The sequence below is a fragment of the Halichoeres trimaculatus genome, unplaced genomic scaffold, assembly GCF_033239565.1.
Source record: "Halichoeres trimaculatus isolate MK-OKI-2021-1 unplaced genomic scaffold, fHalTri1.1 fHalTri1_scaffold_15, whole genome shotgun sequence".
NCBI lineage: Eukaryota > Metazoa > Chordata > Actinopteri > Labriformes > Labridae > Halichoeres > Halichoeres trimaculatus.
This window is the reverse complement of record NW_027437193.1, coordinates 31,966,632-31,993,917: the sequence shown is the minus strand read 5'-3', so window position 1 is coordinate 31,993,917 and position 27,286 is coordinate 31,966,632. Positions and strand designations below refer to the sequence as shown.

The 27,286-nt window shown below is 40.4% G+C and overlaps 1 protein-coding gene across 2 annotated transcripts in view; it reads left to right on the top strand.

The window, feature by feature from the left end:
• Positions 1-10,653: 10,653 nt before the first annotated feature.
• tox (thymocyte selection-associated high mobility group box) overlaps positions 10,654-27,286 on the top strand; it is a 66,724-nt gene continuing 50,091 nt past the window's right edge. The window contains exons 1-2 of one of the 2 annotated variants that reach the window (XM_074687802.1): positions 10,654-10,870; positions 11,161-11,232. Coding sequence is in view for 1 of the 2 variants with exons in the window: in XM_074687801.1 (XP_074543902.1) it covers positions 11,128-11,232 (105 nt within the window). In the remaining variant the exon portion in view is untranslated. Of the gene's footprint in view, positions 11,233-27,286 lie in introns of both variants that reach the window. The other variant, XM_074687801.1, reaches the window with a different exon arrangement.

Here is a 27,286-nt window from a genome sequence, read left to right as displayed (position 1 = left end):
TGCGTACATGAACTCAGACCTGGCGTGGGATTTCAGCGTACCCGACGTCCACGTTCAGATTGATAAATGCTGATCTGTGCGTGGAAAGGAGCGTACACCCATTTTTCACACATACACATATTTGATAAATGAGGGCCACTGTGAGTATATCTCCATGGCACACACCATCACAAAGCTACAGGCCAAAAACACAGATAAATCTGTCAATGATGCTGGTGCTGGTAGTAGCAGGCCAAAACTCTGAATTCTTTTACATATTTGAAGCATTTTCAAAAAAAGAAACGCAATTACTTTCACTGGGTTCTAACTACATTTATGGGGGAGTAATTTAATCACCAACTCAGTTACTTTTTTTAGAAAAGTAACCAGTAACTATAACAAATTACTTTATTAAAGTAATTTGCCCACCCCTGATGAGGTCAGAGATGTTAACATGAACGTCATGCACTAGTCCTACTCACCTTCTGTCCTATCACACCCTTAAAGGGCAACTCCGGTTTTTTGACACCTGGACCTTATTTATAGGTGTGTGCATGCTCATATACTCACTCAGACAAACATCGTGCAGCTTGGAGTCCTTCAGAAGTTATTTAGATCCAGCCGATTTTAGCCGCACTTAGCGGGGGCCACGGTAAGGGAGCTTCAACGCGGGACATAATCTCTGCAAAATCGCTCATTTCGGCTATATTTTTTCATCCATTGCCAGTGTTATCAGCTGGCGATGGATGCTCATCTACTGTCTTCAGATTATGACTTCGAGTTTGACGGTTGTCCTTACCGTCCTTACCGGTTTGAGCCTGAGTACACGGACGAGGAGCTCCATGAAAGACAATCCACCTGGACACAGATCATCTCAGGACGCTTCAGTGTGGTGAGTCAAACCAGTACTGTAACATGTATAGTTTACACGTGAAAATAAAGGCAGACTTCACCAATAAACTATTTCTATAACAGGGCTCCATCTCCATCTAGAGCAGGGGAGGGGAGGAGGGGAGGAGCCCACAGAGAGAAGAGAAACCGGTCACAGATATGAGGAGCTGAAGGAACGATAGTCAAACCTCATAATATACAAACATTAATCAAAGTTATATGTAAAAAGTTTACTTTGGGAATAGTGTAAACAAACCAAATCATTTTAAATAAATTAAACTTGTTCTCCAGTGTGAATCATACATGTTCTTTTCGTCTTCATGACACATTTTTTCTAAATGATACGACTTAAAAAAAATCCCTGCATGATTAAACTACAGAGTGACTTAAAGTCCAGAAAGTATGGTACTTAGTTTATTACTGAAAAATTACTGTTGAAAATAAATATTAAAGCAGTTTTTCTAGCTTGATTTTTCAGTTTAGTTTTAATCTTTTCAATTAATCATCAATGTTAACAACTCTCATTAAATGCTATATTAAACTCCTGTTATTACTTTGTTTTAATAGTCTGCATATTTTTATATAAAAGGAACACAACTGTTTCACAGCTTAAAACCTGATTTATGTAGTCTTTATTTGAGTGTGCACATGGGTCATTTACATTTAAAAAGGTTGTAAATCTATTTCAAGTAAACTTTAGCATGTCATCATCTGCTTTTATCATATTAAACATAATTATCCAACAAAAAAATTGTGGCTAGTAAAAATGCTGAGTGGCTAGTATCTCTGGGAAACCACTAGCCACAGTGGCTGGTGAGCAAAAAAGTTAATGTCAAGCCCTGCATGTTAGCACAGGCTAAGTTAAGTGAAAGTTGAGCCAAGCTGCACCTTCATTTAAAGCTTTATCTGTTTGGTGTTTCATTTAATTTTGGTTGTTTTTTTTTCTCCCTATGTGCGATGTCTACTCTCCTAGCCGCTCAGGATAGCATCTCCACTCACTGTCATCAACACACAAAGGCACTTGCCTCAAGCAGCTCTGTGATTGGCTTGTGTAACCACACTTACTCACTGCCCAGAAATGTCCTGAAACAGCTTAAATATCAACATACAGGCAAAGGATGGGGGATGAGGCGGACACTAACACTGACACTTATGTAAAGAGGCCTGTAGGAGACGATTGAGCAGGGTTATTCCTGCAAAAGTTGACATTTCATTTCTTTCAGGGAAACCCTGTAGACCCTACCTTTAGACTGTTTTTATTCAGCTCTCCTTCTCTGAGCACTGGTGGTGTGGTGTGGTTGACTCCTCTTAAAAATAAACAAAATGTCACAACTTTAAACTCTGCTGCTTTCATCACCACCAATCATGGTTATAGTTTCTTTGTAGAGATTGGTCACCTAAAGTTTCTCTGACCAGCTCCTCTGCTATTGCTCTGATTTCAGGACAGGATCCAGTTTGAAAATATCTCTGTTGTCTAGCTAACACAAGCCAACTGTTTGACCCCACCTTACAGTCTGTGGTGACAAAACTAAACTCTCTGAAGTCTCTGTTGTGGACTGATTTAATATGACGTGGGAACAGATTGCCTCTAACGTTGCTCATGTTAGTAAAAGTAAAAAACAGTCAGGGTCCAGAACACGTTCTCTCTTTGCATCAGGCACATGCTCAACCCCTCACTTTATGTCATCCTTTATACATTAGCTTTGTGAATAATTTTGTAACAGTGGTGTACACTGTTATACTTCACATGTCTTTAAAAGGCACCATCAGAGCCCCCTCTACTTATTATATGTATACCATCTCCTGTTTGGAGCCTTCCAAATGCTGACATGCAAAATGCAAATCATCCTTTTATGCAGATTTGCGTCTCAGCTGTTTGGTGAGGGATGGAAATGGCACATGACAGCTGTGTCTTGATATTAGTTCCAGTAAAAGTCCTTACATGTTGAAAAAAACTGAAACAAAGAGGTGTAGTTTGCACTTAACTTGAGAATGCCTCACATTCGAAACCTGACAAGTATTCAACTGTGAACTTAACCAACTGAAAGGATAGGAAAAGCAAAGTAGAAGATAAGAAGAAAGAAAACTGTACAATTAGATGGATAAACAAAATGAGAAATTTATCAAAGACATTATAAACAGATTAAGTCAGAGACTAAAGGTTTAGAGACTTATGAGAGACACTTCCTTTAAAATTTTCTTTCATTACCTGTATTAAAAAGTTTGTACCAATAGTATGGAGGCTTAAACTTACACATAGCATTTATTGCTTCCACCATCCATCTAAATAAATTAAGATGAACAACTGAGGTTTCAAAGCGAGACAGCGCTTGTTAAGCACTCATAAATTGATAATCAAGTGTGACAACTTTGTACCAAGGAAATACAACTGAAACCTCTCTAAGGGCAAGGTCACGCTGGCCATCTGAACTGTGCTGTACTCAGGCACGATTGCCCCCCTGCAGCACTGTTCTCCCAGTGGAGAGTACGGCCAGGGGTCACACTCTTCCAATATGAACCGGACTTTGGCAGGTATAACACACACGCATGGCCCACCGGTGCCATTATAAAGCATCTGTTTACATGAAGTGCAATCTCATCAGAGCCAGCACAACGAGATACAGAGAGCACTGCTACAGCTTAAGAGACTTTTTGACTTATAAGTCGTTTTAGCCTGACACAGCAGAGCAACACTCCATTATTGTTTAAAATGATTGTAGAAAGAAGTGGTAGCAGTGATCATACGTCATTGAGTCGCGTGCCTGTGCTCGTGCATGAAATGAACTGTGCTGAAGCCCACTGCTCAGAAGTGTGCCAAAGCAGAGAAGTGTACTGTGCTTAAGAACAACACATTTACAGTCATACTGGCCAAACAATTCTTGACATTGCTGCATTCATCTTTCCCTCAATCCTGACTGGTCTCCCAGTTCCTGCTGCTGAAAAACATCCCCACAGCATAACGATCCCACCACCATGCTTCACTGTAGGGATGGTATTGTCCAGGTGATGAGCGGTGCCTGGTTTCCTCCAAACAAGAAAGAGTTCAGTCTTTGTCTCACTGAAGCAGAGAATTTTCTTTCTCATGGTCTGAGAGTCCTTAAGGGGTTGTTTGGCAAACTCCAGGCGGGCTGCCATGTGCCTTTTACTGAGAAGTGGCTTTCGCCTGACCACTTTACTATACAGGCCTGATTGGTGGATTGGTGCAGAGATGGTTGTCCTTCTGGAAAGTTCTTCTTTCTCCACAGAGGACCATTGGAGCTCTGACAGAGTGACCATCAGATCCTTTGGCTGTTTCCCAAAGCCCAGGTACCTTGCCTTGCCTTTGAAGGCAGTGCCTCCGAAGCCACTTCCTTCCAGTCCAAGGCAAGTGTCCTGCCTCTGCTCAAAAAGAGATGCTAATGGAACAGCCTACAAAGGCACTTTTTTTTACTGTCAGATTCCTGTCACAAATGTATATGTAATTGGAGTTACATTGTCTGACATAACATGTGTTGTATTGTGGACAGTGCTTGGAAAGTTTATACAAATGTGCGAGGAGCTCAAGCGGCTATAAATATTGTCATGGGTTGCCACATTTGTACGCTTTTTGCTTTATTATAGTCACATCATTGACACTCTGCAGGTGCGGCTTCTCAGTAATTATAGTTACCTGAGTGACACACAAAAGAGTTAAGTGATGGACATGGTGTAAGTTGTTATTTTCAGAGGTGTATTTTGTTACTTACATTTGAATTGGAATTTACCGCGCGCCTCAACGGGAGCGTCTCTCTCTGGTGCGTCTTTTCCTTCCATTTTTTTCCTTATTTGCAGATTTACGCGTTGCATGTTGGGTGTTTATAGCCATGGCAAGGCAGCGAAGGATACACCTGTGTATCCTTGGTCAATTAGCCACATGCCAACCAAACGGAGGACATATGCCTCTGAAGGACATGAACATTGGAACAGCACTTGGGCAGCGACTGATGATGTGGATGCCTGCCCACGCCCACCCCACGCCCACATCAGACCAAGGCAAGGCAAGGTACCTGGGCTTTGGGAAACAGCCCTTGTCTCCTCCCTGGCTAAGGCCCTTCTGCCCTGATCTCTCAGTTTAAAAGGGGTCCAACTCTAGAAGGAGTCCTGGTTGTTCTGAACTTGTTCCATTTACAGTTGATGGAGACCACTGGGCTCATTGGGACTTTCAAAGCAGCAGAAATGTTTCTTGACCCTTCCTCAAATTTGTGCCTGTGCCTTGACAACCCTGTCTCTGAGGTCTACAGACAGTTCCTTATACTTCCTGCTTGGTTTGTGCTCTGACGTGCTCTGTCACCTGTGGGACCTTATATTGTCACATCAGCCAAATCAAGAATCTTGAGCCTTGTTCCCTCACATATCATGTCTGAATGACAGCAGAGCAAAGCAGGTTTCAGTGGAAGACACGAGTACTGAGCGGCTCTAATCACTGTGATCTTTAAATATCAGTGGTGTGTGGTCAGGGGAGGCAGGGGAGGCACTGCCTCCCCTAGGCTAACAAGAAAAAAAAAAGAAGAAATTTTATAAAAAAAAATTTTTTTTGTTGTTTGTATACAATTTGTCATGATTAAAAAATAAAAAAGGAAATTGCTGATTTGTCAATAAGAGGGAGGCTAACAGAGGGGACGGACAGTGTTTCGTGCTGGCTTCATGCTTGTAATGTGCGTCGGAGGCAGAGACTCAGAGAGAGAGAGAGACCGTTTACTTGAAATCACAACGTTTTGCAGGTTCGCGCATGCGTACTAAGGTTTCACGCTGATTGACGTGGGCATCGATGAGGCACAGCGCTTCTCTGCCTCCGCAGGTTGTAATACCGCGCCCTCTTTGAGGTCTTGCGATAGTTTGTTAGTGCAGACATTTAATAGAGTATACCGGAGGTGCCTGGCCTGTGTTCTTGTGTTGTTGAGATACAGGTTATTTTTGTTCATATTTTGCTCTTTCTCCTTTGATGTAAATCCTGCGCACACACACACACACACAGCACAGACTGTCACCGCATTAAAGGGGAAGGGCTGGCCAGTAACAGTTTGTATTAGCAAATGTGAGCAGTGCACCGTATATATAACATACACATATAGAAATTTCAACTTTAGCTGGCTACCTGCCTCCCTCGTCATGGACCTCACCGCACGTTACTGATAAATACTGATTTTCCAGCAGGTTTGATCTTCACATATGACTCTTTAACACTGTTTTACATGTGTAAATTAGATGAGGGTGGAATGACGACGTGAAGGTGAAGTAGGACAGGGCCAAGCTTTTGAATCATGTGGTGTGAAATGGAACTGGAGCATTTTACTGTTGTAAGCTTATAGTGCTCATAAAGCCAAGGCATCTGAAGGCATGTGCTGCCCCACCAACATAAACATCGACATCATGCATTAAAAGGGATCATAGAGCACAACTCTGCAGGTACTGGAGAAGATTCAGCTGAAAAGACCCAGCCACGAGAAGAACATGGAGTTAACCTGAGAAATCTGACATTTTTCTTAATGAACTCCTTTTTGCTGATTTCCTCACCTCTCTTTACATCGTGTCTCTATTTTCTACTGGAAAGCTATAAAACCTAAAGGGCTGGCTTCTTTCATCCACCAGAGGATTGCTGTGCTATGAATTTATAATGTAATCCCCGATACAGAGAGACACACATCATTCAAATGTGACAGTACATTACTATTTCAGCCCATCTGATATGTTGGAAACGCATGGAGATCTGAGAGCTGCTAGAGACGGAGAGAAAAAGAAAGAGGGCGAGTGTGTCTGTTTCTGTGTGTGTTTCTGTGTGTGTGTTGACTTGCATGTGGTGCAGTAAAGGCATGGTGTGTTCATGTTTGCTGTAAGAGTCTTGTTCTTAAAGATCTGCATTCGTATGAATGTTTACGTTGGCAGCTTTTTACTTTGGTGTGTGTCTCAAATATATAAAAATTCTTTAGTTCACCTATGTTTCTGATTGGTGTGTGTGGGTATAGAGTGTGTGTATGTGTGTAGTAGTTGAAGTAGTAGTGGTGGTGGTGGTAGTCTTGAAGAGGAGCTGTGTGTGGGGGAGGAGAATGTGGAAGTGAATTATGCCTTTTTTCTAAAGGGGAGGGGTGCATATATGTATGTGTATATGTGGGGGATGGTAGATCTCACACTGTATGTATGTTCACTAAGTATGTGTGGGCTGGTTTACAACATGCATGTGTGCGCGTGTGTGCGTGTGTGCGTGTGTGTGTGTGTGTGTGTGTGTGTGTGTGTGTGGTAGTGTAAGAGGGGAAAATGTATGAGAAAATGGAAATGCACACCCTGATTCGTCCTTGTTTGGGTCTAAACTCTGCATCCATGCATTCATGTTTGCCTTTGTTTTTCTGTGTGTCCATGGCTGTGTGTGTTGGGATGGCTGAATACATGCTGTATGTGTAAGCATCTTTCTATCAAGTACAGTCATGGGTGTCCCTGCAGGTATTTGATGTGTAGTAGATTTTTTCAGATTTGTTAAGCATATTTGGCCATCTGCTTTGTGTGTGTTATATGTATGTGTGTGAGTCATTGAGCTGCACACCACTCTGTGTGTTTGTGTGTCTGTGTGTGTCTGTGCATGAAAGATACAGAGGGAGGGAGAGAATCCCTTTGTTCATGTGCATCTGTGTAGAGATATTTATCTCTAGTTAATTGACTCGTGTTGTTCCATCGTAAAGGATCACCTAAAAGCCTGCAAACCTCATTATTTGACTTCAGTCTTTGGAGTGGTCTCTGTTTTTATGGACACACAATCTATTCAACTGTTTATGCACTTTACTATCTCCAGTACAGTTAGTAAATTCTTGAATCTGGATAGTTTATTCAGATTAATTGAATGATTTCAGCTGGATTTGTGCTAACAAGGCACAACTTTATGGTTTTTCAAGAAAGAAAGAAAAAGCAAGCAAATAAAAATGAAAACACAAATAAATAAATAAGCACAGACTTTACTGAGTAAAAAATGGATCCAGGCTGTCTATCAACAGTGTGCCTGCAGCTGATTAGCTGACATCTCTGGTCCAGTGATCAGGTCAGCTAAAGTGGAGGAGGAGAAGAACACGCTGCTCAGGCTGAAATCACAACAAATCAAATGTCTTCTATAGGTTGGTCCTTCAGATTAATAACTGCTCAGAGAAACAGATTTATAAATACTGACACCTCTGTCCAACCACAGTCAGCTCAGATGTGAGCCTGAACCTGATTATGATCAGAACAAGACATCCTGCAATCCCGACACTTCATAGCATCCGGTCTTTGAAGCGACAGCAGGTTGTGACTTGATGTAGACGATGAGCATCTACAAAGTGCAAAATAAAAACAAAGAGGGAACTCAAATATTTATGAACTTCATCCTAAATATGTGTTGTTTTTAAATGAATGCTCCCTTGTTAGTTAGACTTAAACTGTTAGCACAAGAAGATATGTTCTGACTGCATTTGGAGCTCAGATCTGACTGACATCTTTTCCCTCTACACCACTTGAATAAAAATAAATACTCACAACATCAAGTAGAATTTAAAGAAATTCTTTTTTTCTTTTTTTTTGACTCAAGTATTCTAGCACTCTTTACACCCTTGCTGGAAACCCTTGAAATATTTAACACAGTTCTGCACACAAAGGGCCCAAGATGTGGACAACAGAGCGAACAGGCTTTTTTATTTGTTAGATGGTTTAGAGACCACAGCATGTAACACATCTACAGACAGATCAGTGGTCACATAGTCTTTTGGGGATTATCTGCTTCAGCAAAAACAGCTTTTACATTTATCCAGTGGAGGCTGTGCCAGTTTTTGACAACCATCCTACTACGATTTAACAAAAACTGCAGGATAACAGTGCTTTGTGATAAAATTCTGAAATATATGTAAATAAAATAACATAATGTTGCACAGACACATTAATCTATGTAAGAGGAACATGCATGAATGTACCTGTGTCATCTTATTTGTAGAGAAATTTTGAACTTCTGTCTTTCTGATTAGCATGGTTTTAATGTCTGGCTGATCCAGTCCAAGTTGGTCCAGTTTTGTTTAATTGCTGTTTTTTATTTATTTTTGCTGTAGGTGCCCCTAAAGCAGAGACCAGGGGCCTATATCACGAAGCAGGATTAATGTCTTAGCAAAGCAACTTAAGGGTTAACCCTGGTTTATCAATAGCACTACGCTGGTTCATTTCTTATCAGGATGGATCACCACGGTGACTCACTCTGAACAGCTAACCTGCTCCGGAGCAGAGTAAGTTGGAGGTTGAATCTGATCCTTCTCTGAAACCATGCACCATCCAGTTGCTTCCGAACCCAGAAGACAGAGGCGCACAACGTGTATATCAAGCATTGAGACGCAAGAGGTTGTTCCGGTGTTGTGCCATATTCTGCACCCCTAGTGTGAAATGCGCGGACGCCCATTGGAAGCACAGATATAGAGCATAGACTGTAAACGCCCACAGCCACTGGAGCAAATTTCAAGGAAGTATCCACTTCCCTGTGAGAAATAGCAGGGGTATGCAAAACAGGCTTTTCTGGCTTTCCACTGGGGGGGCATTTCACGCGAGGGTTGCAGAATATGGCACAACACCGGTACCGATGTGGCCCACTGCATCTACCTGATGACGCGCTTTATGAGAGGTACCGGTTCTTACAGCCCGGACTTCTCTAATTCCACAGGGTAGACTACAGGAGCGCTGCCCTGACTGCTCCGCAGGTATTAAACTAGGAAAGGATAATCAAAGAAATCAAACTTCATTTCTATAGCCCCTTTCATACAAATGCAAAGTGCCTATCAAAATAAAAAGGGTGTAATGTTGAAACAGCACAATATTCTCTCATGTTATTCCTACACTTCATACAATGTGTTTGAGGGATTTCTTTCTTTAAAGGGGACAGTATATTTTAGTCCAGCTGATTTGTGAATTGTCGATTTGGGCCAGACGTCACCTCGGTATTTTGACATGATTCCAGTGTGGGGACAACTTCAAGCTCAATTGTAGCAAGATATTATGACATGAAACAGACCAACTTCTCAGAAACAAAGATGTTTTGATACTTTTTTTTTTTTTTAATTATTTGTTTAAACAAATTTTAAAATGAATTATTTGCCCCATGCCCTTTTTACTCCAGAGGGATTACGTCTGGGGAATGAGATGATAATTGTAATACACGCAATTCAACTGCACAATATATTGTTTAATTGGATTCATGAGCGTGATCAGTGTCAGAATGAGCCATTGATCAGTCTACTATGTGTCTACAACTTGTAAACACCTGTTTGGACATTTCCACACTTTTACTCTTCCTGTAGGTGCAGGCCTTGCTGCTCAGGGGCTCATTGTAATCCTCTCGGCAAAGTAGCTGTCAGCAGAGGTTTTGTTCTCTATCAAAATAAAAGCCAAAATAGATTTTGAGGTGAACTTTTCGTTCCATTGTTCCTCAGATTTTGCTTAAATGTACCCATAGCTTAATGAACTATTTCATCTATTTTTATATTCTTATAAGGTCTTCGAAAATAAATAAAAGATAAATAAAATCTTGCAAGTTTTGAGGGGAGCATAAAACGTGCCTATCTGAATAAGGTGTGAAACGTCGCAAACATTTTCAGTGATGTATTTTTTTAATCTAAATTTTAATCATGATGAAACTATCTAAATAAAAGCCTGTGTCTTATATGAAAAGCGTGCGCCTTTATTTTTTTAGAAACCTAACTTCCGGTCCCGTTGAAGCCCACTCCTGCCAGCTTAGTATGAGAGCTCTTTGTATTGCTAGTCCGCGAGGTAGCACGGCACCGAACACGCGCCGAGGCAGCAGTTTCACGCGGGGAAGCACTAAGCAGTCCCACTCGGGGATAGACGGGGTTTATTTATTCTCCCTGTCCTGAGACGAAACTATGTTTTAAAGCGCGCTTTGTCTCTCCAACTCTGTTAAAACCGTGCAGGATTTGAGAAGTTGGTTAAAACTGTGAAGTTTTCCTTCCGAAGCGCCGTTTTCTGGAACCCGGTGAGAACAGAAACCTGAACCCCTCCGACTCCAGGTGGGGTTCGGCTCATTTCGCTGCTTACCTGCTTGAAACACCTATTTTTCTAAAAACCATTGGACCGTCTCTGTTTCGTCTGTCAGGGACTCTCATTTCAACTTTCCAGGAACAATAGGAGCGTTATCTCAGTGTTGTATTTAAAAAACCTAAAGAGACAGACAGCACTGAAGGAAGAATCTCAAACAGTTGAATAAACGGAGAGGTGGATGTATTTTCGGCCATGGATGTAACTGTTTACCCGCCTCCTCCTCAGCCTCTGACCGCTTCAGACCACACCAGGCTGGGACAGCTCTCCTACTCTGAGCCGGCCTTTGGGACCAACAAGGTGAGCAACAACAGACCGAGCATAGGTGCACAGCCTCATGATGATTCTAACCCGAATTACCTGATTAATACAAGCATCATCCTGCGCTCTCCTCTTCTCTGTCTGTTTCTGCATTTGCCAATTAAGAGCTGGTTATAAATTTTAATTATTAAAAATTACCTTATTAGGCTCTAATTATTAACGCGTTCATCTATGCTAACTTCATTTTCATCACAATCGTTCACTGGATCAAACAGAGACTTTAATTTCATCCACAGAGAGTAGTCGGTGAGGTAATAACACTTCAGTTAAAACTTGGAAGACGTTAATGTAAAGTTTAGTTTCAATATGCTCAACACTGTAATGAGCTGCAAACAGAAAGGCTGTGGTTATAGGGAAGTGAGTGAGAGACACAAAGATATGATACATAGATATATGGCCTCATATGCTTGCAGAAGGTTGCATTTACTGATGTAAGCTGATTTTTTCTGTGATGCTTTCATTAATTGATGTCTGGGAAGGTCAAGTGTCTTTCTCCATCCACAGCAGGGTCAGGGGCCAGGGTCAGATTCACAGGAGACACCTGGAGCTGGCAGAAAGCAGTGTCTATCTCTCCATACATCTATACATCTATGTATACCTACATGTATGCATCTATCTATGTATCTGTGTGTGTGTGTGTGTGTGTGTGTGTGTGTGTGTGTGTGTGTGTTTTTGTAAGTGCAGAAGTCGCAGTGACACCATGCTTTGTGACAGTGATGAATTGCTTAATTATTTGACTGGGTGCAGCTGATCTGTGCAGCCATTAAAGTTAAGGATAGATGATTAACCTGTCCTTATTCTCAGCTCGGTGAAAGTGGACTGGAGTTTAATTGCCAAATGCAGTTTACATTAATTTTTTCAATGGTTTGTTATGATAAAGACAACAACTTTTAGTAAGTGTAGAGATGCTGCAGTTTACTTTTTGATGAGACAACAATGGCAAAGTCACAAAGTTTTTCATCGCATAAAGTGTCAGGTTTTGGAGATGAGTACATGTACATATTTAAATAGCTGCTAACATGTATATGACTGTATCAGATTGTAGAAGAGGTTTGTAAATGAAGCAGGAACTGAACATGTCTTCACAACTCATCCATTGCTCTAAGCTTACCCTTAACGTTGTCTGTTTCTGGTCCTTTTCTGTTTCTTCCCCTACTGTGTTCCATGTAAAGTAAAGCCTAATGAGTGTTCAGACTATTTGAAAGACACTTCTCTGAACTGTTTCCACTGAGCTTCACTCAGGACGCTCTTTAGCATACGTACAACTGAGAGTTTCTAGACATTTTCAGGTGCTCCACTTCAAAATTTCCCCAAGAGAGTTAGTTCATGTCGATGCAGAAGCATGAGAAACTGTTTGACAATGCTGCTTATTACAGGCTAAATTACAATTTTTTTAAAAAGCCTGGCATAAAAACTTAAGTCTCAATAGTGAGAAGATATCAAGATTACTAGTTTTCTCAAGGCGCAGTCACACTGGCTATCCAAACCAAACCGTGCCGTGCTTAGGCACGATTGCCCCCCCGCAGCGCCTTTCCCTTGCTGAAAGGTACGGCCAGTGGTCACACTACCCCACAGGTGTTAAACTCATGCCATGGAGGGCTGAGAGGCTGCAGGTTTTCGTTCCAACCATAAACTCCACCAGCTGATTTCACTGATTAGTCCCTGCTCTCTGCTTGAAGGCGAGGTAATCAAGAAATCACCTGGCAGAGTTTTTGGTTGGAACGAAAACTTGCAGCCTCTCGGCCCTCCATGGCACGAGTTTGACACCTGTGCACTACCCCTTTATGAACCAGACTTTAGCAGGTACCACACACGCGCATGTCCCGCCTACGTCACCGTGAAGCGTCTGTTTACATGAAGTGCAATCTCATCAGAGTCAGCACAATGAGACACAGAGAAAACTGTTACAACTTTAGAGACTTTTAGACTTTTGGTAAGTCGTTTCGCCTGACACAGCCCTCTAAAACCCCTGCTTTGTTTAAATTGAATGCCAAGAGATGCGCTTGCAGTAATCATACGTCACAGATCACACGCTCTGTACGCATGCTTGTGCTCATGCATGAAGTGAACCGTGCCGAAGCCCACCTCTCCGAAGCGTGCCAAAGCACAGAAGTGAATCGTGCTCAAGTATGGCACGGTTGCGTTCCCACTGGCCACTCAAAACGTGCTCTAGGGCTGAAATGTGCTTAAGCACGGCATGATTTGCCAGTGTGACCGCTTCCTTAATCAGAGGTGCTGCCCACCTCATCGGCTGACAGGCACCCTGTAGCCGTCAGTGAGGAGGCTGAAGGCCTGGAGTTTAGCATTTTTCTGTGTCGATGATAGCCACCAAAACTCTGCATCAGAAACAGATTAGTGATGTCACAGAGACGATGTCCCCATTTTATACAGTCTATGGTTCACAGATGTCCCTCACAGCAAAATGTTTGGGAACATCTAGAGCTAGGGTCCCCAACCTTTTTCAGGAAGACAGCTACTTTCAAACAATAAACAAGTCACAAGCTACTTCTAGTTCCTTTATTTATTTTTCCAGGTGCATATTTAGCACCTTACCTAGGCTTACCTGTTATATGATGTTTGACACAGCATGCTGTCAACTTGGGTCTTCTAATTTGTCTGTTTTTTCTGTTTTGTCTCTATGGACCTGGTTCACTCATTGTTTATTGCCAAATGGTACACTAGCTTTAGTACAAGTAAAATGAAATCCAAATCTATAAAAATAATTCTGTTCAGATTTGGTTCAGAAGCAACAGCCACTGAGTCCACACACTGACTTACTGTCCATTATGACAGGTGATGAAGTCACAAATACGAAGGTGATTGGCTGATATTCTTTGTGGGTTTGGGGAAGGGGAGATCGGTTAGATATAGAGTTGTAGTAAGTAGATAGAGTTTGCATTGATTCTTTCAATTTTCTACCTTTTTGATTTTTTTTACATTTTGCATTGGCGAGCTTCCTATTGTGGTCTCTGAACTACCTGTTGGTGACCCCTGGTCTAGAGGCAGAACATGGCGCCTGGAGTGCACTGCAAACACCACAATGTAAAGGTAGCAAGATGGTGGCTGACAAGCAAGAGAGACTGCAAGGATGCAAGGATGACAGTCTTTTCCTCTGTAAAAATGCTGCATGCAGATAGACGTGCTGACAGACTTCCTGCTCTTGTCTTGAAAACAAATCTTCTCATTGGACCTGGGATTTTTTTGCTCTTGTATTTAATACTTATCAAAGTAAGGAGAGCTAGGTCCAGACTTCTGTTCCAAATCTGTTTTTAGTATCAACATAACACTTAATTCAAATCCCCTCAGTGTCTCACTGGATAGACAAACAATCTAATAAACCATCATTTAAATTAAAAAATATTATAAATGTCACACCCCAGTGAGCAAATCAGCTAGCTAGCTAATTAGCCTGTTGATAAATGAAATGGACATCATCACTCATCATCACTCTGGCTTTTGGAAGGTGGATCAGCAGCCCCATCAGTCAGGGAACCAGGGACATTAGATTCAGGTTACTAAATGCGCTTTGAAACATTATTTTTCTTCAAAATAACACCAACTTTTTTTTCCACTGGTCACAGGAAAGAGAGTGATCAGCAACATTTGATCACTTAAAAAACTTCAAATGATTCTAAACTAACTAACCCACGAATAGAGAAAACACTGATGTTTATGGCATCAAAAACCTCATCATCAGGTTTGGGAATAAAATATTTTGTATCAACTTTGAGAACTTATTTATTATACAGGTAATGGGCAACATGCAGCTCTTTGGCACTGCTGAGGTGTAGTGGAGGTGTGGAAGACGTATTCTACTTCCAACTTGCCTAAAATATTACATTTTATTTAAACAAAAATACGGTATCCATATTAAGAGTTGAAATATCAATATTTTCTCACAGGTCAAAGTATTGCACCATATTACTGTATCGATATATTTTCCCACCTCTAGCACAAACATAACAGGTAGGCTGTATGGTGGAATCTGGAACTATTTTTCTGCTTTTCATTATCCTTTTCAAAAATATTAACATGGATTAAGATGTTTGTGCTTGATCTTCACTCTCCATGTTTAAAGTCACTTCATAAGGTGAACATCAGACCGCCTCTGTCTCTTTTTAGGAGACCAATCATTTATCTCCTATGTGCTGCTTTAATGCTTTCTGAAGGATGTAGCCAGATGGAGAACAATGCATTATAGATGCAGGCTACAGAGGAAGAGTTTTTTGGTGGTTACTCACATTTTTCACAAATGATGTGCGGTGTTTTTGACATGAAACGCTCTCTGACTCCCCTACATCTGGGCTGACCCCCTAATGTTTACTCTAACCAGCTCCACCCCCATAATCCACCATGGTACATTAGTATGACTATTAACAAAGACGATAAGTGGCAAACTTTTTGTAATATGTTCCAGCCTTACATAGAATAATCAAAATAAAGAATAGTTTTCCTGGGTTATTTTTCTTTTTTGGCTGTTTTTTTTTCAAACAAGAACCTTTTTTCTTGTGTTTTTGTCACTTAAAAACCCCAAATTGGATCCACTCTCTTAAAGAAAAAAACACAAATATTTCACACAGAGCAGTAACTACACTAAACAAAAAGAAATCTTTAATGTAAAATGTTACTTGGACGCACACTTCATGCTCACACAAACCCTTGCAATCACACACACGCACACTCACATAGATCAGCCAAACCACAGACCTTTTGTCCTGAAATATAACAGCAGGTTTCTTATTGAAGTCTATGAATCCACAGTGTTTTCTGTAACTGTCAGACACATTTAGAGACAGACTAACAGACCAACATGCTTTGATTAGATTCTAACTGTAACATCACATGGAGATAATGTTTAGTGCACAGCTCACACAGCTCACACAGCTCTGTTCTGTAGTCAGTAAGTGTGTTTGTTTCAGAAAAAAAGAAGGGAGAGATAAAAGATAGAGGCTGGGGATGTAGAGAGCGCGAGTGAGCTGTGTGGTTGGGGGTAGGGACTGAAAAGAGAGAGAAGGAGAGAGGGAGGAAGGCGAGAATGAGAGGAGGGCTGTTGGGGGTAGGGATGTTGTAGATGAGAGAGGGAGTGAGTGTAGTGGGGGTGGGGCCACTAAGGTTTGTACTATATTTCTCTCTCTGTGTCTTTGATTCACGGCTACGTCGGCCTGATAGACGAGATCATATTACTCTGTGGGGAAACGGAGAGATGGAGATATAAAAATGGAGAGAAAGACACTGGAAAGAGGAAGAGACAGACAGGAAGAAAGAGAAAGAAACTTGGGAGGCACAGAAGAAAAAAGCAAGACTTGAGCGGAAAGTGGTTATGTGAAACAAAATGAAAAGAGGAAGGTGTGTGTGTGCGCGTGTGTTTGAGACAGAGAAAGGTGGAGACATGCCTGTAGATGTGTGCAAAGAGGAAATTCTCTCGGTTGTGGACCAATCAGAGACATCTCACTGGACGATTAGCTCTGTGAAGTACAGATCTCTCTGGAAGTTAAAGGAGTAATAACCAGGCTGAGGTAGAAGAGGATGAGATGGAAAGGTTTTATAAATGTAAATTTATCTAAGACTAAATGCATCAAACAACCCTTCACGTCTTAAACTTCATATTACTGCAACGCTAACACTATGGCCACTATGGACATGCGCCTTAAAGCAGGCATATTATGGTTTTAGTCTTAATACCGTCTCTTTGGTACCCATATTAGCTTTAGGTGATTTACAGTTAAAAAAAATTCCAGTTTTCTCTCAGTGGGGTTTCAGAAAACCTTAATGACAGTCTCAGTCTTAAACACTTAAGCCCCGTTTCCACCAAGCATTTCAATTCAGTTTGCCTCAGTACAGCACGCATTTTGTGGCGTTTCCTTTAATTAAAACTAGGAAAGGTCCCCAAGTTACTGTTCTGATCAGTTTACAGACAGATTCAGATTTTCACAACATATGAATATGCAGTAGGTAGGCCTGTCACTATAACAAATTTTGCTAGACGATAATTTTCCAAAATGTTATTTAATTGTATTTAATTTAACTGTAATTAAAAGGTCAGGATCTTTTAAATAAAATAAATTGAACAAAAAAATATAATAAATTTAACAAACAAGAAAGAGAAAAAAATACAATGAAAATGAAATGGACTCTCTTTTAGAAAAAAATACATGTCAATGAAAATAATTAATACTTATCAAAAACAATAAAACATAGACCCTGTCTCTAAAGAAAAAACAAAACTCCAAAAAAAGAAAAAAAAAAACAAAAAACTATAGCCTAAATAAAAGGGAGTTTATACAGTTCCTGAATTGTTTGTAACATGTACTTTTTCCCAGTCAATCCGTACTGTCTGTCAAACAATTTTAACATTTCTGGCTTTCAACCACAATGTAGCTGCATTTCTTTGGCAATGTAGCTGTCTTTGAGCGCCCACCATTTGGAGCTTTTATTTCTATTTACTTTGCCGACCAAAAGCCTCAGTAAGAGCGGATTGTCAAAGAACAAGGCTCCGCCGCACCTCCCCTTCTTCTTCTTCGTCGCCACTATTTTCAAACAAATGCGACATATCAACTCGTTAGTGTTCATAAGCTCACACTTTGTTCATTCTGATAAAAAACAAAACATTCCTACACTGGGACTGTGGCAGGCGGCTTAAGAACCGTATCTTTCGTGCCATCACTCATGTTAGCGTGTGTTTCCTCCTTACCCCTCAGGACGCTCCCTTCAGCTCTCTCCATGTGTACGCGCGAGCAGCCCCGTTTTCACCCCAAAGATCGCATTTTTGACAGATTCTCACTCCACTATAAATCCACTAAATTGGCTACAGAACCTATGCACCCCGATGTTAGGAAAGATAGACGTAGTGAGCCATCTTCTCATTCAGCCTCTTTGGTGGAAAGAGAGGAGGAAAATAAACATGCACGCACGTGTCAGTTTATCGAGGCTGGCAAACTCACAGAGGACGTTTTTATTTATCGTTCGGTTAATTGATTTATTAATTATCGTGACAGGCCTAGCAGTAGGGTTGAAAAAAGGCCAGGAAATTCCCAGTAAATTATCAGAAACTTTCCATGGAAAGTTCAGCTTGGGAAGTTTGGAAATACTCTGAATTGTTTTATAAATACTTTCTTGACTTTATGCCATGTCCCCATGTGGTGTCCTTGATGATCTTGTGCTGTGGGCGTCATGCACAGTGTATGAAGAAAGTGTGGCCTCATTAGCACTGCAGTCAGCAAAGTGCTGTTATGTGGTCAATGAACAGCACAGATATTTAACTGAGCTTGCATCAAATCTGGTTGTTCTAGCCAAATTATGCTAGAATATACCTAGCACAACTATGGTTAAGTTCCTGTAAATACATTTCCAGTTTATTCCTGTTTATTCACATAAATTCCCATGGAAAGTTACCACCTTTGAAAAGTCCTGTAATCTTGTTCCTGTAATCTAACCCTAACATGTAGAGGTTTGAAAATCTGTACACATCCAGCTTTGTGAAAGCACAATACCCCCTCTTTAACTGTTCTTTTAATACAAGATACTCTCTATGTTATGATGCAAAGTTTTTCAGCACACTTCTTCTTAAAAGGACATGCAGGTAGACTTTCATATAGCTTTTTAAAAAAAAAAAAAATAGTGTTTTTTTTTCTTCCGTCTAAGAAACAAAGAATTACATAATTATTTACTCCTAAATGTGAACAGCAGCAACTTATTGACTACATAAAGAAAAGTTTCTTCCATCCATCTTTAATTTCTTGCTCCATGTTATGATCCCTCCACCAGTTTCCTACTGCATATTGTCCACTTTTCACTGACCAAAGTCATGAAAAAGACCCTAAAAAAGAGAAACAGACATTATCCCATTTTGTATTAGTAAAATAAAAATGTTCTTGAGAAGCATCATTTTTATTGTGGAGGCTGTGTAGGTAGTTCCTGATCTTGCACGTGTTGGTGGTGTGTTTAATATTTCTTATCGAAGCACACAGACTAACCCAGTGATGCTAACTTTTATGACAGCTTGATCCAGATACACACACGAACCTAAGAGCTGCCTCAGTGAAGTGATGTCCCCCCTCTGACATCAAGGCAACAGTATCCACAGAGACTGGAGCTTTGCATGTTGACAGAGTGATGGGTTTGCTTTGCTCAGGTTCAGCTCCATCATTTATCAGTTCATTCACAACCAGAACAGGCAGAACTGGACTGAATGATCTGGGAATAAACGGTGTATCAAACGTTCCTCCTTGTTTACTGCCCTTTGTTATAAATGAAACATAAGTTACAGCAGAGTAAAGTGAAGAATGTGTTGGTAGCTGAAGACAATCTGCCTGTCCAACTTAGCCGTATAACATTTTTAGGTCAGCAAACATTTACAAGCAAAGTCAGGAAACTTGCAGAGTTGTGACAAAGAACTTCAGAACTTACAAAACATGTTTTCACGAATGACTGCGCTCCTTGTTTTGTCTTGTTTGGTTTATGATGGGATAAGTCGTGATTCTCAGTGCTCTTAAAACTTAATCAAACTAAAGGAGAGATCATTTCTGTGACTTTGATTTTCCCTGTCAAAATAGTCTCTGACTCTGACCAGGACCAACAAAAGCCTCACACATGTGAACAGAAACAATGAAACTGTAATTATGTAATTCAGTCCGTGTATGACCTAATACACAGTATCATCCGACAGCTGAAGACAGGCAGGAAGAAAGAGAGAGACACAGAGACAAAATAAAAACAAAGAGATAAAAAAGAAATAAAGAAAAAAAGGAAAGAAGTAGAGACAGAAGTACAGACATAAGAAAGAAGGAACTAAGGAAAGAAGTAGGCAGAGAAGTAAGGAAAGACGCAAATAAAAAAGTACAAAAATAATAAAAGGCAATGAGTAAAGAGAAAAGTAAAGAAACAAATTAGGAAAGAGGTAAAGCAAGAAGTGCAGATAAAAAACAAAGAAAGTAAGGAACGAAGGAAAAAGTTAACAAGTTAAGAAAAATCAAGGAAAGATGTCAAAAAAGAAGTACAAAGAAGTAAAGAAAAGATGTAAAAAAAGGAGTAAAGAAAGAGTCAACAAAAAAAAGAATGAAGGAGAACAAAAGTAAAAAGAAAGAAATACAGGAGAGGAAAAGAAAGAAAAAGAAAGACCTAAAACAGAAAAGGGGGAGACAGAAAGATACAGGATAAAGAAGGAAAGAAAGAGAAATGACAAGAAAGAAGGGAGGGAAAAAAGAAAGAATGAAAGCAAGCGAAAACGGGGAAAAGTGTTCAGGATGGAAAAAAAGAGAGGAATGGTAAAAAAGAGACAAAGAATGCTGAAAAGCCAGAAATGGATGGTGATGGAAAGAATCAGTGAAGAGAGAAATAAAGTGGAAGAAAAGAGAGAAAGAGTCTGTGTGCGTGAGAGAGAGGAATAGAAAGAGAGAGAGGCTAATGTAAACATGTTGATTGTGAAAGCTGGCGGAGGTATTTCTTAAGCAAATAGAGAGGATGAGAGAGCAGGGAGGACAGAAGTCGACCTCAGTTACTAACCCAAGGATTGAAGGATTGAAGAGGAGCAGAAAAACAATTTGAAGGCAGTCAGGGGGAAAAATGAGAACTGAGAAATGTTGTGACACAGAGAGGATGAAAAGCAGAAACAGAAAAGCATTCAGATAACAGAACAGGAAAATAAAGTGACCACTGGCTGTAAAAACTAAATCATAGTCTGGGTCCTAAAGAGGACAACAGTCTTCTGACCCACTTCACTTGGTTTGTACTGGAACAGTCAGAACGGTCTTAGTCTGTCACTGTCATAATCCAAAGACTGGGGCATGTTTTGATCCTTGTGCTGGTTCAGCATCCGTGTGCCTGCTCCACTCTCAGACCCCTCCATGGATCTAATGAAGGATCACAATTATCACTTTAAACATTTTTCTAATCTGCTGGCAGCTGCAAAACCACAGACCCAAGAAACACCTGCTGACATGACAGCAGCCACTCTGTCCGGCAGGCTTTTATGCCTCATCTGTCAAATCTCATATCTTTTCTTTGGCACGTCTTTTATTGATAACAAAAATTGCGATAGAGGACCTCTTTCACAATACATGTAATTTTGCCCACAGCCCAATTTTTTGTTTATTGTGTGGTATTTGTAGTACACCCAGAGACTCCCAAGAATATACCTTTATAAAATCCAAAAGTCATCCAGGGCCTGTACTATGACCTATTTTATGATCATTGCCATAGGTGTGAGCCAGGGTGCACACTTTACCCCAAAACTTACTCAAACACAAATAATAAATCATCTAATTGGATCAAATCACCTTCACTGAAGTCTGGTGCATCTTTTGAAATCAAATGTAAAGCTAAGTATTACAATTGAAAGAAGTTATTGAATTTTAACTGGAAAAAAGTTTTTTTTTCATGATTTTTTTCAACAAATTCAATTCTTAGAGATGTGTCTGACCAACTTACAGTTGGTGTACACCTAAAATACTTACAATTATTTGGCCACATATATATTCTCAAAGTGGAAAATTGGTAAAAGCGGTAAATTGAAAACCTGCCGGTCACGTTGTCCGGTGCCATTTTTTTATAGCGGAAACCCTGCCTGGCTCACACCTATGGCAATGATCATAAAATAGGTCACAGTACAGGCCCTGGATGACTTTTGGATTTTATAAAGGTATATTCTTGGGAGTCTCTGGGTGTACTACAAATACCACACAATTAACAAAAAATTGGGCAAAATTACATGTATTGTGAAAGAGGTCCTTGATTGGTTTTAATGCCATGAGGCTATGAAGCTCATTATTGTTTAAGCTGCAGGATTCAAAGCTTGTGAAAAATGTAGCAGCTCATAGTCCGCAAACTATGGCATTCAATTCTTTAACATGTTTATTTTGATGCCACAACTTTTGTTTAAAAATGGTTTTATCACATTTTAGGTTTTGAGGTTTGACCATAAACACTTACTTATAGCTATGTACAGCTTGTGTCCAAAACAGGGTAGCCATTATCACGCACACCAGCTGTTTCACTTTCTGCACACCGGTAAATGTTTACTTCGTCACGTCACTGACTCGGACTTGCTGTGGCAGAAAAGTGTCTTCTCACGTCGGGAGAAATGAATCTCCCACATAGATTAACCACTACTTGGACTAAATTATGCGTAACAATGCTTTACTGCGGTAATTACAGAATTGCAAAATTCATTTCGCAGCAATATATAATACCGGTGACAGTGATTAAACAGGTATACCGCCCACCCCTACTTTGAAACATATAAAAATATATGCCGTTTCCCGGCTACATGTGAACATGGCCTCAAAGTCATGCTGCCAGACCTTGATCATGAAACAGGGCAGCATTTATTTAAAGAACTAAAAGTGCATGTCATTGCATTTACTTCACGCGTTGGTCAGAATTATTTCAAAATGTTTACGTGGGCCTTAAAATTGTCTTACGGACTGTAAGTAACTTTTGAAACTCTGCGATTAATCATGATCATAAAAATTAATCATTTACCAGCCTTTGTATAAACCAAGCTTACTACAGCATTTGGGCTGACAGCTTCTGGGCTCTGACATCACTGGGTCTTAGTTTTAGTCAGTACACTCTCTTTTGGATCAGACTGAGTTTATACATGTTAGGAGCACACTGTGTGTTTATGTAATAAAAAAATCTGCTCTAGATGAGTTGGTTGACTAAAGTATTGTTAATTATTCCAGTATATCTTGATTACTGGCAAGTATCAATGTCATAAACAGGATGATCAGCTCTGTCCCATCAAGGCAGCATCTCTATTTAAAAGCACAATGGCTGTCAGAAAGTGGAGCAGATATTAGACTGGATGTGTCAGTGTGGTTTAAGTTGAGGCTTTTTTTTTAGTGACATTTTTATTGTTTTCAAATGTTTTATAACAGTAAGAAAAATAGCTTGATTGTACAGAACCAGACAGTACATTATATAGAACAATACCCAACAGGGGTAACATTGTCAATGCATAACAAAGACCCCCGCCCCCCCCCAAAAAAACAAACAAACAAACAAACAAACACACAAATAAATAAATAAATAAAAATAAAAAAATAAAATTAAACAAATAAATAAAATAAAATAAAATAAACATTTGAAACAATTTATATATAGGGCTAGGGTACACAGATTACGAAGATTATATGTTAGGGATGCACCGAATATTCTGTGGCCGAATGTATTACAGAACTTAATGTTCTCGTGTATTGCTGACCACAATCTCTGATCTTTGGAACAAAACCACAACACGTGAACTTATGTGCCTGGGGTCTCACCACATCTCCAGCACACTAGGTCGTCTTTTAACCCCACCTTATGTAGTTTTGCTGGGGTCCAGTAAACCCTATTTAGAATTTTTAACTGTATTAATCTGGTTTTAATCTCTCTGGATGATTTTGGGGGATTTCGCAGAATGGCGCTCCATTCATGGTCACTAAATGACTTTCTGAGATCAGTCTCCCGTAACTGTCTGAGGCTCCCTGTGTGATCTCCCAGCCTATGAAGTAAAACAGAATAGTACTTTGAGGCTTTCTTATCCTTAGCAAAAACATTAAGTATCTCCTTAAGAGTTTCAGGTTTTGGGAAAGTCACCCGAGGGTACAGAATAGCTTGGTTAAGTACAAGTCTACTAGAGTTGATTCTGAGATATGCTATATTGTTCCTTCAAAGAGGCAAAGGATTTCAGTACAAATCCATCATATATCATAGATCTCTTAAAGTCATAATGCCTTTCTCAGCCCATACTTTCATTTTATAGGTAGAATGTTTTTTTTTTGTTTGTTTGTTTTTTTTACCAATAATAAGTTTTGGGTTGAGCCATAGCCATGCTGAGGGAAATAAATGTAAGAAATAAATGAGGATCTGAACTGTACCATGTAGACACTTTTTTCCATTTTTTCTGCAAATGGGCAACATTGGAGTGGTTTTTAGCCTCTGGTGGTAGCTGGGCATAAATCAACAACAGAGGGGGTGGAGTGCCAATAAGGGAGCTCTCCATTGAAAACCAGGGTGGAGCCCTCTCAGGTGGGAGTGACCAATTAGAATAGGATAGAGATATAATAGACTTTATTGTCATTGCACAAAGCAACAAGATTTTGCTGTGCTGTCCTGAATGCAAAGAAAAATAAAAACAAGTACAATGCATACATATTAAGGCATTCATACATGTTAAATGAAATGGTTAAAACATAAAGCATAAAGCTTTGACGGTCAAGTAGTTGAACGTAGTCCCATATTGCATTGCTTAAAGAGGAGTAATTGAACATAGTCCCATATTGCACTGATTATAAATAAATAGAGTAATAGAGGGTCACATATTGCAGTTATTGGCCTGACGTATTAAGTTCAGTTATGGCTCTGTGGAAGAAGCTGTTTTTGAGTCTGGAGGTGCGGGCTTTGAGTGCCCTATAGCGCCTCCCAGAGGGTAGCAGAGAGAACAAGTGATGACTAGGGTGGCTGGAGTCTCTGAGGATCTTTGTAGTGGTGTGGTGGCAGCGTGACCTGAAAATGTCTTCCAATGTGGGCAGACTGAGTCCAATGATCTACTCAGCTGATTTAATTACTCGTGTCAGACTCTTCCAGTTTGCCTCTGTGCAGTTGACGAACCAATTGGCTAGGTGTCTAAGGCTGAAGGCTTGGTGGTGTAGCAGTAAATTTGGGAAGCCAATGCCTCCTCTATCTACCGGTTTCTGTAGCTTCTTGTGGTTAATTCTGGGACGGTGGTCCCCCCATACAAATTTCTTACATAACTCGTCAAATTGTTTAAAATATTTTTGTGGAATATCTAGTGGTAGGGCTTGAAGTAGGTATTGGAATTTAGGGATGCTAATCATCTCGATTACATTAGCGTTGCCACAACGAGAAAGGTAAAAATGGATCCATCTTTCAACATCTACTGTGAACCTACTAAGACAGGGTTTGCCTGGACCAAGGAGCCAAGATCAGGAGGGAAAATGATCCCCAAGTAAGTGATGCCTTTGGAAGTTTCCAAGATCAAAAAGTGTTCTGGGACAGTTGGATGTCAGAGGGAGGGCTTCAGATGGAGAATGATGCCATTATATCAAGAAGCACAGGTAGGGAGCGATCAGGTTGCAAACAAACAGTGAAATATCATCCGCATATAACATTAATTTATGTGAAACTTGGCTGACCTGAACTCCTGGGAAAAGAGGGCACTGGTGAATAGTTTGTGCAAGGGGTTCTAATATTAGCACAAAGAGAAGGGGGGACAAGGGACATCCCTGCCTGGTTCCTCTCTTAAAGTCAAATTGTGAAAATATTTCCCCATTTGTCATAACTGCTGCTCATGGGTTTGAATAGGGCTTGTTCGCTCAGGAATTAGCTTCTCCGCGTTGGCAATAGAGCCAGCTCTGCTCGGATTTGAAGATTTAATGGATTTGGTCCCCTTTTTTTTGGCACTTGGTACCAGTTGGAGCCATGGAATAACATTTTTTTCGGTTCAAAATAAAACATGACTTCCGTAAAGTTAATTATATTGCAATAAAACGGAGCAGGGTGAGCAACCAAAACTTCAGGCCATTCCCCAGCACCTGTCACGTGACTCTCTAAATTGAGGCTTTTTATAGCTTCTCTAATTGAATCAGCATGTCTGCTGGAGAATTCAGCCCTCATTAACCACACCTTGTGTTCACTTATATTTCCCTTTTTTTTTTTTTTTTTTAAGCATTTTCTTTAGTGTTTTTATCATCCCAGTGTCCCATCCTCCAGTTTTCCAACCAGCCAATGTGTCGGCATTACATCTAATTATCTGTCAGAACAACCAGTCAATCTGTCTGTCTGTCCGTCTGTCCATGTTGGCCGTAATTCCTGCAGCTGAACATGCCGCCAGACCAAACCCCCGTCCCCTCACCCCTCCTACCCAAAAACTCTTTCCTCCCCTGAAGCTCCCCGATGATCAGGTGACTTTCAGCTCTGTTGCTTGTGTGTCTGTATTTCTGAAAGCTTTTTAGTTGGTTGGATTATGAGGACACAGCGATGAGGGGCTCCTGGTTGGTGGAGGGATGCCAAATGGAACAGATGGGCAGAGATAGAGCGATGCCAGAGGAGACTAATTATCAGGATTTCTTTTCCAAAGCAAACATATTGCAATCAAATCACATACTAAAATCATCCCTGCATTGTTCTATCCGTGTGTGAGTGTGTGCGTATGCATTTGCCGTAGAAGTAACAATAAGTTAGATTGATTAACTGGTGAAAGAGATTGGATCTGTTCCTGAGGAAATATTAGAGTTTCGCTGCCACTGGGTTGTTAAGCGCTCAGCTTTTATTCACATTCAAATAATGAGAACTGAGGTTGTGTAAAGTTAATTACTCAAGACTGATGAACAGTGCAAAGTCACATTTCTAATGTTTTTGTTGTTGTCTGCGTCTGTTGCTTTGTTTACCAAAAATGACAAACTTTTTATTTGTGTTAAGTATGAAAATGTTCCTGCTATCAGTATTGGATACTATAATGAAATATTATCTTCTTCTCCTAAAGGCAGCTTTAATAAGCCTTGTTTCCACCAAGTGGCCCGACATGGATCAGTACGGTTTGGTTTGGGTAAGATCAGTAAGCCTGATCCTGTTTAAGTTTCCACAGCCAACCGTGCCCTTCTTGGTAGGTGGCGTGTAGGCCAGATGCCAATAGCTGCGTCAGCTGGGTAATGTAGCATGATGGCATAGCAGCACCACTAATTAACCAAGGGAAGAAGAAAAACGCGACATAGTTTTGTTTCAACAAGATTCTCACGCCATTTTCCAATCAAACAGAAAGTTCTCTTCATGAAGTCAACTGGAGATTGAAATATGGCAGGGTTATGCGTTGTTCTTTATTACCGCTGCTGCACTGGAAGTGTTTCTTTCAACCGATCAATAGACTGCAGTATTTCTAGCTCCACCTCCTAGGGTTGGATCGGTTTATCTGGCCCCCCAACCGGAAGGTGCCAAAAAGTGGGACGGTGAGGGTCAGTAATTTGGGGACCTGCCCCTGATCAAGACATAAACCCCATTTTCACCAAACAGTCCGGTTTAGACCAGTATGGTT